At 39.4% G+C, this 12,734-nt stretch overlaps 1 protein-coding gene across 1 annotated transcript in view; it reads right to left on the bottom strand.

Annotated features, from left to right (window-relative positions):
* The window catches only part of khdrbs3 (KH domain containing, RNA binding, signal transduction associated 3), a 216,221-nt gene extending 209,065 nt beyond the window's left edge, over positions 1-7,156 (bottom strand). Inside the window, exon 1 of the mRNA XM_034160909.1 lies at positions 6,833-7,156. Within this exon, the coding sequence (XP_034016800.1) occupies positions 6,833-6,923 (91 nt within the window). The 5' untranslated portion in view covers positions 6,924-7,156. The remainder of the gene's footprint in view (positions 1-6,832) is intronic.
* Positions 7,157-12,734: the final 5,578 nt, after the last annotated feature.

The following is a 12,734-nucleotide window of genomic DNA, read 5'->3' as shown; positions in this document are numbered from 1 at the left end:
CAAGAAGCATCTAGTGACAATTTCTGGCTACATCTGAACACACAATCTTCAGAATATCTAAGACAAACTAAACAGTTATGTGATGGAGCACATGTTCGCTCTGCTAAAGAAAATCTCCTCAGCCTTAGTCAGTATACTGAAGGCTCAGCTGAGAGCAGACTCATTCTGTTATTTCAGAAAGGGCCGAGAATGAATCTAATGAACCCAGAGAAAACATGCAAATTAGCTTTTTCATCAGTTTCTTTTATTTCCAAAGGCTTGGTCTGGTGGCCACCATGGCCACCCCTGCTTGTACAAAGGGGAGATAATATTGCAAATTGGCACCCCATTATCCATCCATTTTCTATACCTGCTTACTCAAATTAAGAATGGCCCTTAATTTGAGTAAGCGGGTATAGAAAATGGATGGATATGGGGGGGGGGGCTACAGCCTATCAACATTCAAATAAATTAGCCAGATCTACCTCAAAATTTTACCATGTGTATTTCATGACAAACAAATTCCATAAAAAAAAATTGTTGATCATCGTTGGTCATTGTTTAATGGCCGATTTTATCAAGTTCAATACAAACAAAAAACAAAATAATCAAATAAATGGGCTCCAGTCTGTCACATCATAATCAACCCCTTTCAATAGGTTTCATAATTATCTGAAAAATAAATCAGTTCTGTTCACATGCCCTCTTCCATTCATTTGTGCATTCCATGAGCGTCTTTCAGCAGATCTGATGCAGAATGTGATGGTTAAACCCAACTGTCTCACCCTGTTATCTGATGAGTAACCCTGCTAACAGATTGGCGGCTGTAACAACACAAGTCCCCAAAACATATGGAGATTAAAAAATGTCCAATAATATTAGTTTTTCTGAACTTGGGATTTTTCCATCTGATCTGAGCAGCATAAAGAAAATCACGATCTCTTCAGTTATCAATCGACTGAATTGAAATGAAGCCAAATTCCCCGCAGTGTGCTGCAGGGTAGCACAGATTTAATGTAAGTAACAGATGGACTTTGTGCCACCCAAGGTGTTCCAGTGCCTGGAAGCCACTCATTAGTATGCTGCTAAGGAATTTTCATTCCACGTAGGCTACTGGTTGTGCTCGTCTCTTATTTTGGCGTCACAGCTCTGAGTGTCTGCCACAAATGGAGTGGGCGCACCAGGCTGGTCACCGGGGCAGAGATATGGTGGTTCCGGGAGAGGAGCTCCGCCAATGGCCCCCAACTTATCAAAGTGGCCGGCCTCACTCCCGGAGATTTGAGCACAATGCGCCCCTAATTTCTACTGAATTGAATTCTCTCCAGACCTGGAGTAATCGCATATTTGCTGTTTGCATGCAGGCTCTAGTTACTCTTGCTCTGTTCGTATCCCCTGCCAATTGCATAATCAAGTCCAGGACTCATCAGCAAGATGGCAGAAGAAGTGCTCTATTAAGCTGCATCGTGTTCCATCTGTTGTGTAAGAGAGAGATAACAGTATTTACAGCTTTGGAGTCACGGTGTGCTGTTTTGGCCAAATTCTGTGCAACCGCATAGTTCTGCTTACTTCATAAAATGTCACGGATTAATTCTGCAGGATTTCATGGTGGCCAACTGCAAACTTTCCTCTCAATGCAACAAAGTTTTTTTTTTTTTTTTATTAGAAACATGCACATCAGTAACTTTTGAAAGCATTTGCAAGTAGAACGCAGTGAACATTTATTCTAAAATTCTCCCCTTTCATCTTCTAGTAAATGTCTTCCGTTGTTAATCTGATTTTGAGTAATTTAGTTGATTATTAATTAGTTTTTCCCATACAGTTGTGAAATTCTAAGTCATGATTACAAAATGGCAAATGAAATCACACAGCTTTGGATTATCTCATAATAAACACTTGTTTTTTTGCAACTATAATGAATTAACTCACAATTATAACTTGCCAGCTCACAATTACAAATTGTTACATACCACCACATATAAGAACCTTTGCAACCATCTTTTTTCCAATTTTGACTTGCTGTCTCATAATTTTCACCTATTATTGCATAAGAATGACTTAGTTCCTTGTAATTATAACTAGTTATTTTAATTTTGTGACTTGGTAGCTCAGTTATAACTTACTAACCATCATTACTTGCACTTATTTGCTATTGCATATCAGCATATTAATCACATCTAAATCCACCTTGACACTTGTATGAATTAGATCCAGATCTAATTCATAGAAGTGTCAAGGTGGCTTTAGATATCACATATTAGCTAATATGCCATGTCATATTAGAAGTGCAATTATTATTATTATTATTATTATTATTATTTTATTTTTTTTACCTCAGAGCTGATCTTCTCTTTAATAATTTTCACTCATCTCATAATATGATGTGTGAGCTCACAGCAAGCATGATCTCTCAAACATTATTTACTACCACATATTAGGGTAGCAATTGCATCTTACGGTTGCCTTTTACCTCAAGGAGATAGACAGATGCTTTATTAATCCCCTAGGGGAACTACTTCATATTAGCTATTATGCTATCACATATTCGCCTCGCAATCATTATTCTCAAATTCAGTTTCCCATGAACCCTTACTCACATGGGGATGAGTGGTTCTGGTCCCGCTGTAACATAGTGTCACATGGAGATTCATTTTTTCCTCACAGTTACAGGGAAATAAGGAACTTCTGGAACAGGAATACTGATGGCATGTATTCTGGATGTGATTTTTTTTATGGGATTTGACCAAATAAATAAATAAATTTAAATCTATATAATCATTAACTCATGTTCCCCAACCCCCACAGATGCACACACAACCACATGCACAGATCATGGGTCCCTGAAAGACTCTTTTTCTTCCCTCTCAACTCTGACATGCTGTTGTACAATTTTCACATATAACAATAATTATAACTGATTATCTCAAACTGACTTGCTCACACACAGTTCTGTCTCTCAAACATCACTTACTATTTGCATTTTAGCATTTTAGTCACATCTTCGTAATTGCATCTTAGCTAATATGCTATCACATATTAGCATACTAATTGCTATAACAACTTAGTTTCTTGTAATTGTGACTAAATAACTCACAAACATAGCAACTGACTCTGAGTCATCAGTTACTAACGCATATTATCATTAATAATTCATATCTCACAATTACCCTGACACACAATTTTGATTTATTATTCCACTATAATGACTTAATTACAAAATAAGAAACAATTCTGACTTGCTAGTTCACAATTATAATTATATCTCAGCACTAGTATCGTAAATTAGCATCTCATATTATGATTTTTCACTTCTTATTTTTGAAATCCTATCTCATAATATTGTATTATTCTGAGACAAATCCATTATTATAAGATAATAACTCATGGCTTAGCATCTCATGATTTTGAAGTATATCTCATAGTTATGGAGATCTCAACATTGTAATTTAAAATTATGACATAACGAACAATTCTGACGTCGTTTGATTTTGCAGAGTTATGATTCAATTTCTCTTAAACATCACTTGGCATCTCATATTTTATCATGTTTTTTTTTTTGTTTTTTTGGAAAATCCAACTTATAATTTAATTTTAACTCTAACTCACTATTTAATTGCAGGGGTGGTGTCCAAGTGATTAGTGTGCTTGATGTCAGTGCGGAAGGTTCCCTGTTCAAACCCCACCCCTGCCACATTCCTCCATGTAATGTGGAGTTGCGTCAGGAAGGGCATCCGGCGTTAAACTTGTGCCAAATCAACATGTAGGTCCACCTTGGATCTGCTGTGGCGACCCTGAGTGTAAACAAGGGAGCAGCCAAAGGGTTTTACTATTTAATTCTGTCACAAGTTTAACTTGTTATGCTACATTTCTGACATTAGCAATTCTAAATTACATCTAATAATAATTATAATGTTCTGTCTCATAAATATAACTTAGCACCTTTTAAATAATCAGTTTGTCACTATCGGTTATTATCTCATAATTATGAGAAGGTGCTTCCAAAAAGGACATTTAAATGTTTGTTTGTTTTTTTGTTTTTGTTTTTTTTAGGAAGTGGTTAGTGGTTAGTGCGCTTGGTTTTGGTGCAGAAGATTCCCAGTTCAAATCCCACCCCTCCCGCATTTCTCCATGTAATGTGGGGTTGCATCAGGAAGGGCATCCGGTGTAAAACTTGTGCCAATTCAACATGCAAATCCACCTCTGATTTGCTGTGGTGACCCCGAGTGCAAAATAAGGGAGCAGCCAAAGGGACTTACTAGTTGGACGCAGGCTTAGAAGTTTGAATAAAGAAGAAGTGGTTAGCGTTTTTCAACTGGCATTATCTTTCAATCATAAAGGGAAATAGGTATTCTTTGAAAAAGATTTGAATAATGAAACAAACTGATAAGAAGCAGTGCTGAATAAAACGCAGCCTTATCTTCACTTTCTGATTTACCTGATGTTACATGTGCCAACTCAGTGAAATGCTCTCTTGTCTGCAAAGAACCTGACTTTGTTCCTTCACATCAGACTCTACATGGATCTCACTCCTTCCTTTCTCAAGCCTCTGGTTTGTTATTGTCGCTCCTGCAGCTCTTTAAAACACTTTTTTTCATGAAATCTGATTCATTCTTTTCCACAATTTGCTGTTCAGAAGAAAACTCAGTTTGGGCTTGCACCATGTGAGTGTTAAAATTTGGTTGTGCTTTGCTTGTTGGCCCTCAGTGGGGCCTTTTCCCCTGTTTGGGAACCCCTGCATTAGTCTAATATACATGCAATGAATCATAAGCAGTTATTCTAAAAATAAACAAAATTAAATTAATAAATAAATTTTAAAAATATTCTGTCTCTCATCCAATAAACTGCTCATCACCGGCTGACAGAGGAGGGGAGCATGTGTCTGAAGTTGAGATGGGTCAAGATAGTGTTCATTAGGTTTTGGTAGAGATCTTTGACACGCCTCAGATTTTTTGTTGATATATTAGAAAGCTTGTGTATGTGTCCATCCAGCCGTCTGTTGACATCCTTCATTTTTCACATGATGTTAGCACCAAACTCTGCCCTGATGTCTGTCATGCCAAAATTTGGAATAAATGGCACTCTAACAATTTTATAGATGTAACATGGAGTTCTACTGATATTTAGCCCAGATGTGAAAAACTGTTTGGTGAATTTCCTTCATGTTTCCTATTGCTACGGGTTAGTCCAGTATATGCATTTTTAAATAGGACATACTGCCAGTTTATCTTTAAATTTCTTCATGTAATTTGATGTGGATATGAAGGTTCAGATGCAAAACACAGTGTGAAAAAATGACAAATCTTTAGTTGAGGCCAACATGCATTTGACTGCATAGGTGCATCAGTGTGCAAAATTTGAAAGAATTTGAACAAACTATTTCTTTTTTTAATCTGTGCATTTTCTAATATGTGTTCCTTTAAATCCACATTTTACACAAAAGTTTAAAGCCCTTTAAAAAGTTGAGCATCTGAGCCCTTCATAATTACCACCCCCTACTGGTTGTAATCAGACATTGCATTTAGCACCCCTTACTGGTAATTCAAGGCACCCAATGGGGAATATGAATCAATGTGATTTAGCTTGTTCCTTTCACTTTTTTCTTTATCATTATTGCCTTATTACATCATAGTGATTGGGCCTGGATAAAAATCAGACTTCTGACAGCTTTCAGCTATCCGTTTGTGGAGCTAATAATGGTCGACAATTAACTGGCTGAGTGCCCTGTGCACACATAACATGTAATTATAATAAAAAGCAAATAAAAAACAAATTAAGTTTAAAAAAAATAGCTGGATTGTTTATAACAAAAATGCTACAATTGAACTACAATATCTTGTGACTTCAAATGACATTGGGAAGAGTCTATCTCCCAAATTGGATATATCCATGTTCTTCCTTTAGAGAAAATAAATGTATATATTCCAATAAATTATGGCATATAAATGGAATTTAGCACTTTTAAAACAAATATTAGACATAGATTTTAAATCTTCAGTGTTTGGTGGTTTTATTGGCTGACAATGACTGTTGCAGTGAAAACAATATACATGTGAATCCAGGGTGTATCTCCTTTTGGGATATGTTGTGGGAGTAATTTATTTATTTTTCAAAAAAAGAAATAAACTCTTCATATGAAGTAAATATTTTATGCCATTAAATTTTACAAAAAACTGAATATGCTGCAGTTTTCTGGCATGACAGTGAAACCTGCAGGATCAACTGAGCAGATACCTTCTTTTTGTCTTCCAGTGAGTAAACAGCATTAAAATTACATCACACCTCACTTTGTTGGAGTCCCACTGGAAACCCATCTTACGAACCCAGTGAGGTCCAGGGAACTTGTAACTTTTGTGAAGCGGCACACTTTTGAAATGAAACAGGACAGCATCAGGAGGGTTCAGTGGGATGAGTTAGAGTGGAAGTGGTGAGTGTTTCCAGCAGACTGGGCCCACTTCAACAGACAAAGCTCCACAGTGCTGCAAGAGCTGCACAGCTCCAGCTGAGTTTGCAAACCTGTGAGAGCTCCAAGGCAGTAGTCTGGATTAATTCAACCAGCGAACATTCCATTTCAGTCACGTTCAATCCTTCAAAGGATGGAACATGTAGATGGGAGTAAGACTGCAGCCCAGATTCCACGTGTCTGTGTGGGATACAGAGGGATGCAACAGCCAAACCGGGAGGTCAGTGTGCCACTTTATTAGGATACACGTAAATGACTGCAGGGATCCCCGACATTTATGCTTCTGGTGATTTGAAATGAAAGTTTGCGTGTGATGCAGCCTTGTCCTGATCCACTCATCCCTGTAACAAAAAAGCTGCATCCAAACAGCGCAACAGACTCATTGTGCGCACTTACCCTGATCCAGTAACCGCAAGGAGTGCTGAAAAGACGGATCCAGCGTGTCCTTCTCTGCCATAAGCTCCGGTAAGTACTTTTCACTCCCCATCTCGTTCTGCTGGTCTTTGTCTCCAAGTGGATGATTCTTCTGCGCACGCGATTCAAGTAAACGAGAGAGAGAGAGAGAGAGAGAGAGAGAGAGAGAGAGAGAGAGAGAGAGAGAGAGAGAGAGAGAGAGAGAGAGAGAACTTGCTCAACGTCCGATCTCCTCCTCCAAGTTACGCACCGCCAAATGTTTCAGAGCCCGCGGGCGCTCGGATCGTGTCCCGGTGAGCGCGGCGCACACTGAGCGCTTAAATATCAGCGGGAGGTTTGATTCCATTGCATCACAGCCGAACTGACGCTCGCTGCCTCTGCGGGCGGATCGAAGCTTTTCAGTCTCCTCTGATGGATCCGGAGGGAAACGAGAGCGGCTGCACCGATTGGACGGTGACCGGAGGGAGGGAGGGGCGAAACGCTAGAGCTGTCCGCGGTTCTGAATCCTACCAGTGCCGCCTAATTATCATCGGGAAACACATCTATCTATCTATCTATCTATCTATCTATCTATCTATCTATCTATCTGTCTGTCTGTCTGTCTGTCTGTCTGTCTGTCTGTTTCGTATTCATAGTTATTGTTTGCAATTATTTTGTGCTTGCACATGAAAATTTAAAAGAATAAGCACAAAATATTGTGCTTTAATTATCATATGATGTTATCCAAAACGCTACCAGGTAATTATATATATTCCTTCTTCTTCTTCCTCCGTCAGGGGTCGCCACAGCCTCCACTGCCTGGTTGCTCCATCCTCTGCATCTCTCTCCCTATATACCCTGCATCCCTCCTGTGTGCATGTAAAAACCATCTCAGTGTTGCGTCTGACTTTGTCTGTAAGCTGTCCCACCTGAGCTGACCCTCTGATATGTTCCTTCATAATCCTGTTTATCCTCGTAACTCCCAAGGAGAATCACAATATCTTCAGCTCGGCCTCCTGTCTTTGGGTTAGTGTCACCTTCTCAAAGCTGTACAATGTAACTGGTGTCACTACTGCCTTGTAAACTTTCCCCTTCACTCTTGCAGGTACAGTTGAGCTCAAACGTTTACATACCCTGGTGGAATTTTTTTTTTTTTTTTTTTTTTTTTTTTTTGCCATTTTTCAGAGTATGAACACAAAACGTTTTTCACTCATGGTTAGTGGTTGGGTGAAGCCATTTATTGTCAAACAACCAGGTTTACTCTTTTTAAATCATAATGACAACACAAACTACCCAAATGATCCTGATCAAAAGTTTACATACCACTGTTCTTAATACCATGTATTGCCCCCTTTAACATCACTGACAGCTTGGAGTCTTTGTGTTGGTTGTGGACAAGGCTCTCTGATGGTGAAGCTGCCACTGAATATGTCTTGGACTTTATTTACATCAATTATGAAGAAATACAAACAGTATGGCACTTTATGGTACATCTGCATGGAGTAGACAGTTCTCAAATCGGAGTGAATGTGCAAGAAGTAGAAGAGTGAGGAAAGCCACCAAGACACCCAGACAACCCAGGAGAAGTTATAGGCTTATGTGGCTGTGATTGGAGAAATTGTGCACAGTGCAAGCTTTGCATTTTGTATCACTACTCGTAGCTTCATAGTGGAGTAGAGCAGAGAAGGATTTTCTTTCACTAAAACAGATCAGATCCAGGCTTGCATCTCAGATGTACCTTCTGGCAAATTGTAGCTAAACTTTCAGGTCTTCTTTTTAAGAAAATCCTCCTCTATACCACTTCATCATGAAGATGGATAACTGGTGATACAAAATGCAAAGCTTGCACTGTGCACAATTTCTCCAATCACAGCCACGTAAGCCTATAACTTCTTCTGGGTTGTCTGGGTGTCTTGGTGGCTTTCCTCACTCTTCTACTTCTTGCACAGTCACTCAGTTTTTGAGAACTGTCTACTCCATGCAGATTTACAATAGAGTGCCATATTGTTTATATTTCTTTGTAATTGATGTAAATAAAGTCTGAAACATATTCAGTGGCAGCTTCACTATCAGAGAGCCTCGTCCACAACCACCACAAAAGACTCCAAACTGTCAATGATGTTAAAGGGGCAATACACAGTTTTAAGAACAGGGGTATGTAAACTTTTGATCAGGGTCATTTGGGTAGCTTGTGTTGTCATTTTGATTTAAAAAGAGTAAACCTGGTTGTTTGACACTGAAAGGCTTCACCCAACCACTAACCATGAGTGAAAAAAAGCTTTTGTGTTATCATTCATATTCTCTGAAAAATGGCCAAAAATAAATAAATAAATAAATAAAAAAATCCACCAGGTTATGTAAACTTTTGAGCATTTGATCTGTTTTCTTAAAAAAAAAAAAAAAAAAAAAAATCCTTCTCTATTTCACTCCACCATGAACCTGCACAACTGTTGATACAACAGAAAAAAGTTGCACTCTGCGCACTTTCTTCAGTCACGCTCACAGAAGCCAATACATCATAGCTGTCGGGGCTGCTCAGTCACTCAGTATTAAAGAATTGCCTCCTCCAGACAGATTTAGCACCCAGTACCATACTGTCTGTGTTTCTTAGTGACTGATATGAATGAAATCCACAACATATTCAGTCACTTTGAAATGATCATGTATCCATCCCCTGTCTTGTCTAAAGAAAACTGGCTGTAAAAGTGATAATTTGTGTTCACACTAATCCTTGAACTTTGTTTGTCCAGTTATTTATGGCTGCAAAAATGGATGGAAATGGCTGCAATTCCTCAATGGATATTTTGTGGAGCCGTACAGAAACAAAATTACAAAAGTTGTGTCACTGTCCATTTACTAGACCTGACTGCACGTGTGTGTGATTTTCTACTGTATATCTATAAAATACTTGTTTTAAAAGAATAATGTTTTGGTACCTGAAGTGAAATTTGAATATACAAGCAGTTTATCCATCATCCATCCAGCTCTGCAGACAATCATCCCGTCCAGACCATCACAGGTTCAGCCTGAGTGATGCACCCCACACACTGTGGTGTTCTGGTTAGTTTAGTCACTGTTTTTTTTTTTTTTTTTTGAGTTGTAAGGTTATTTTTCACTTTGTCTATAAAGAGATTTCACATTATTCAAGTCAATTATCACATATGAGCCCAAGCTAAGGTTACACACACACACATTAAGGGGAGACACTTCCAGTTTAATAACTGCTGATACTTAATGTTTGCCATTTGTAATAGTGATGTCATATCCCGCTGAGCCCTTCACACCTACTAATGAGGAGAAAACTCAGGGCAAAAGTGTTTACAACACCTGGATGAAAAAAAAAAAAGCACCGCAATGTCTAATATTTAATCCCTCTTAGTAAACGGACAATACAAGTATGATCCTTCTGTTCACTCGTATATGACCAATAGTCGTAGACGTCAAGTCATGAAATGATATGAATGAAGCAGTGTGCTCATATCATGTCCACATCTCTGGCCCCACTTGTCCAGCCTGCCCTGCGCGCTTGTCCAGCACAGGGCTTTTCACCTGGCACACCCTGCTGATGTGTGCGCTGTGCGGTCGCTCCAGCCTGTTGCAAAAGATATGTTTTTATGTATTTCCACCTGAGGACAGCATGCACACACATGCACCTCACGGTGGAGAATTGTAAGGTCATGTCCTTCATAACACAGTATGTGTTCTCTAGCTGTGACTTGCAAGTCCGCAGATCCCAACCGATGCTGCTGTTTGCAGACAGGTTCACCATTTCAGTCAGCACACAGAACAAAGTGTCACTCTCTTTCTTTGCTCTGTGATTATTTATTTTATGTATTTGTTGTGTAATTATGAATGTAGTTATTGTAGTATTGTCTTATATACTTGTCCTGGCTGTGTTCTGTGTTTTTAATTTAACATGTTGTGTGTACTGAGGCACCATTTCCAGCTATCAGTGAGTGGCTGGCCGGCGATCAGCTGAAAGGCACCTTGCCATGCTGTGTGCGCTCAGACGTGTCTGGCCGGTCCCCATGTAATCTTGTCTGAAGAATAATTATCAGCATTTCATGCAAGTGTGCCTTCCCCCACATGTCACATATATTATGAGGGGAGGGCAACACACTCACATGCCACATGTATTGGGGGGACAGGGGGCACGATGCGCATGCACAGCACATGTGCTGCGGGGGGGGGCACACTTGCATGACATATGTGTTGCTTGGTAACAGCACACTTGTGGGGCACTTAGACATTTGCCCAGAGCAGCTCGAATGTGCTTGTCTGCACTCTACTCTTGTTCCAGCTGGACAAATAGCCCCGCCTTTTGTAAGTGCCCAATGAGTGGTGCTGGATGTTCGTGGGTGGCAGCTGGATTCCGGCCGACACCTGCCAAGAGGGGATCGAATAGGCACTCACAGGGTGCTCGCTGTCTTTCAGCCGCTAGTGTGTGCAAATGGTTGTGGCGATAGCTGTATGAGGCATTCGAGGTGGCTCTGATTTTTCAGGAGTGGCATGCGATTCCTCCTTCCTGCACCAGTCAGCTTCAATTGTGTTATGTGTGAAGGGTCGTGTTATTTCAACTTCATTCTGTTAGTGTACAGAGGCAACTTTGCACAAACTGTCATTGTCCAAATATTTATGGATCTGACTGCATAGAGCATATTTAGAATAGCAATTTCTCAGAATTTTTGAGAGAGACACCCGTGGTTGCTGTTAAACACTAATATGAAGTTGTATATTGCCTATCTGTCACTCTGTAATCACACACCTGTTCCCTGTTATGTTGTCACCAGTCAGTGTATCTGTTCCCACCCTTCACTCAGTCCATGTCAGTGTGTAGCTGCTGTTCCACATAACTGCTGTCTTGCTTTCCACCTCTGCCTCATTAGTCCCGCTTTACCTGTCCATCCAGTGTCACTATCCCCGGTCCTGTTTGGTTCTTTTACCCACAGTGCTGTTCACATCCCTTTCATTTAAATCTATTTTCTATCTTTGCTCTGCAATGTAAATAAATTCACCTTCATGTCCAAAACGTCCGTGTCATGTCCTGTGCTTGGCTTCACTTCTTGCAAAAACTCTTACATTGGGCACCAGGTCCAGGCTTATGTCATGAAATCTAAAATCCTTTTTTTAATGAAAAAAGAAAACAAAATCTAATTAAAAAATAGATATTTAATGTTAAAGGAAAAGTGAATAAAAATTACTCTTCCCAATATTGTGTGTGTGTGTGTGTGTGTGTGTGTGTGTGTGTGTGTGTGTGTGTGTGTGTGTGTGTGTGTGTGTGTGTGTGTGTGTGTGTGTGTGTGTGTGTGTGTGTGTGTGTGTGTGAGAGAGAGAGATTGGAAGTTTACATACATTCATTATGGTCATGACTGTTGTGGTAATTTTGAGATTTTAATGTTCTTGAACTGTTATTTTGTCAGAATCTACAGTATACAACATTAATGACTAAAAACAAGATTTGGGTGAACACATTTTAATTTATGTTGGACATTCTGTAATCCACACAGGATCAAAGTATACATACAAGCTTAAATATATAGACATACATTCACTGAAAACTTTTAATAAGTGGTGTTGTAGGTTCTACAGTGTATTTTAACATAACAAGGCCAAGGCCTATTAACTCTTCATTGGTAATCGTGACTGACTACAACCAGCAGTTTCTCTTTTCCAGCATGAAAAGGATGTTTTGCCATCACTCGTTGGACTGACAAATACTCAGAACAATGGGAAAGTCCAAAGAACTTAGTAAAGTCCTAAGGAGGAGAATGGCAGGCTTGCGCAAGTTGGAAACATCTCTTGGAGCCATTTGAAAAAAAGAGCATATTCCAAGACCATCAGTTCAACAAGTAACTGCTGGGACACCAGTGTTGCTGTCCACAGTGAAATGAGTTTTACATCGCCA

Source organism: Thalassophryne amazonica, chromosome 20, assembly GCF_902500255.1.
Source record: "Thalassophryne amazonica chromosome 20, fThaAma1.1, whole genome shotgun sequence".
Taxonomy (NCBI): domain Eukaryota; kingdom Metazoa; phylum Chordata; class Actinopteri; order Batrachoidiformes; family Batrachoididae; genus Thalassophryne; species Thalassophryne amazonica.
This window is presented reverse-complemented; position numbering and strand designations above follow the sequence as displayed.